At 66.2% G+C, this 429-nt stretch overlaps 1 protein-coding gene across 3 annotated transcripts in view; it reads right to left on the bottom strand.

The window, feature by feature from the left end:
* The window catches only part of GALNS (galactosamine (N-acetyl)-6-sulfatase), a gene marked incomplete at its 5' end in the record, with an annotated part of 23,434 nt that extends 23,005 nt beyond the window's left edge, over window positions 1–429 (bottom strand). For all 3 annotated transcript variants that reach the window (XR_003550069.1, XM_027773467.1, XM_027773468.1), the window contains 1 exon segment: window positions 419–429. Coding sequence is in view for 2 of the 3 variants with exons in the window: in XM_027773467.1 (XP_027629268.1) it covers window positions 419–429 (11 nt within the window).

Raw genomic sequence — 429 nt, 5'->3', positions numbered from 1 at the left:
AGCCGGGGAAGGGGGTGAGGGGGGAAGGAGGGAGAAAAGAGCCTAAACACAGCCTCACTTGCTACAAGGAACAGCGAAAGGGGCCTGGGGCGGATGCAGCTTTGCAAAGATTCAAGCTGAAACGGAAGTGGGTGTTTTTGAGGCCAAGTGCCCGCCAGCACCAGGGTGGCTCCACCAGGGTGGCTCCGGCTGGCCAGCGAGCAGAAGCGCGGAGGGTCAGCACGCCCCAATATCTTCGCAGAAGAACCACAAGTGCAGGTGCGTGGCCGCCTGGCCCCCACACTGCGGCTGAGCGGCACAGGGCACCCCGCACGGCCGGCCCTGCAGCAGGACCTGGCCCTAGAGTGGCTGCCCTGAGCCCGAGGCGAAGGCCGAGGGCGGCATACGAGCGAGGCCGGCCTCCCCGGGCAGCACTCACGTCGTCCATGA

Source organism: Tupaia chinensis, unplaced genomic scaffold, assembly GCF_000334495.1.
Source record: "Tupaia chinensis unplaced genomic scaffold, TupChi_1.0 Scaffold000355_1, whole genome shotgun sequence".
In the NCBI taxonomy this organism is placed as follows: domain Eukaryota; kingdom Metazoa; phylum Chordata; class Mammalia; order Scandentia; family Tupaiidae; genus Tupaia; species Tupaia belangeri.
This window is presented reverse-complemented; position numbering and strand designations above follow the sequence as displayed.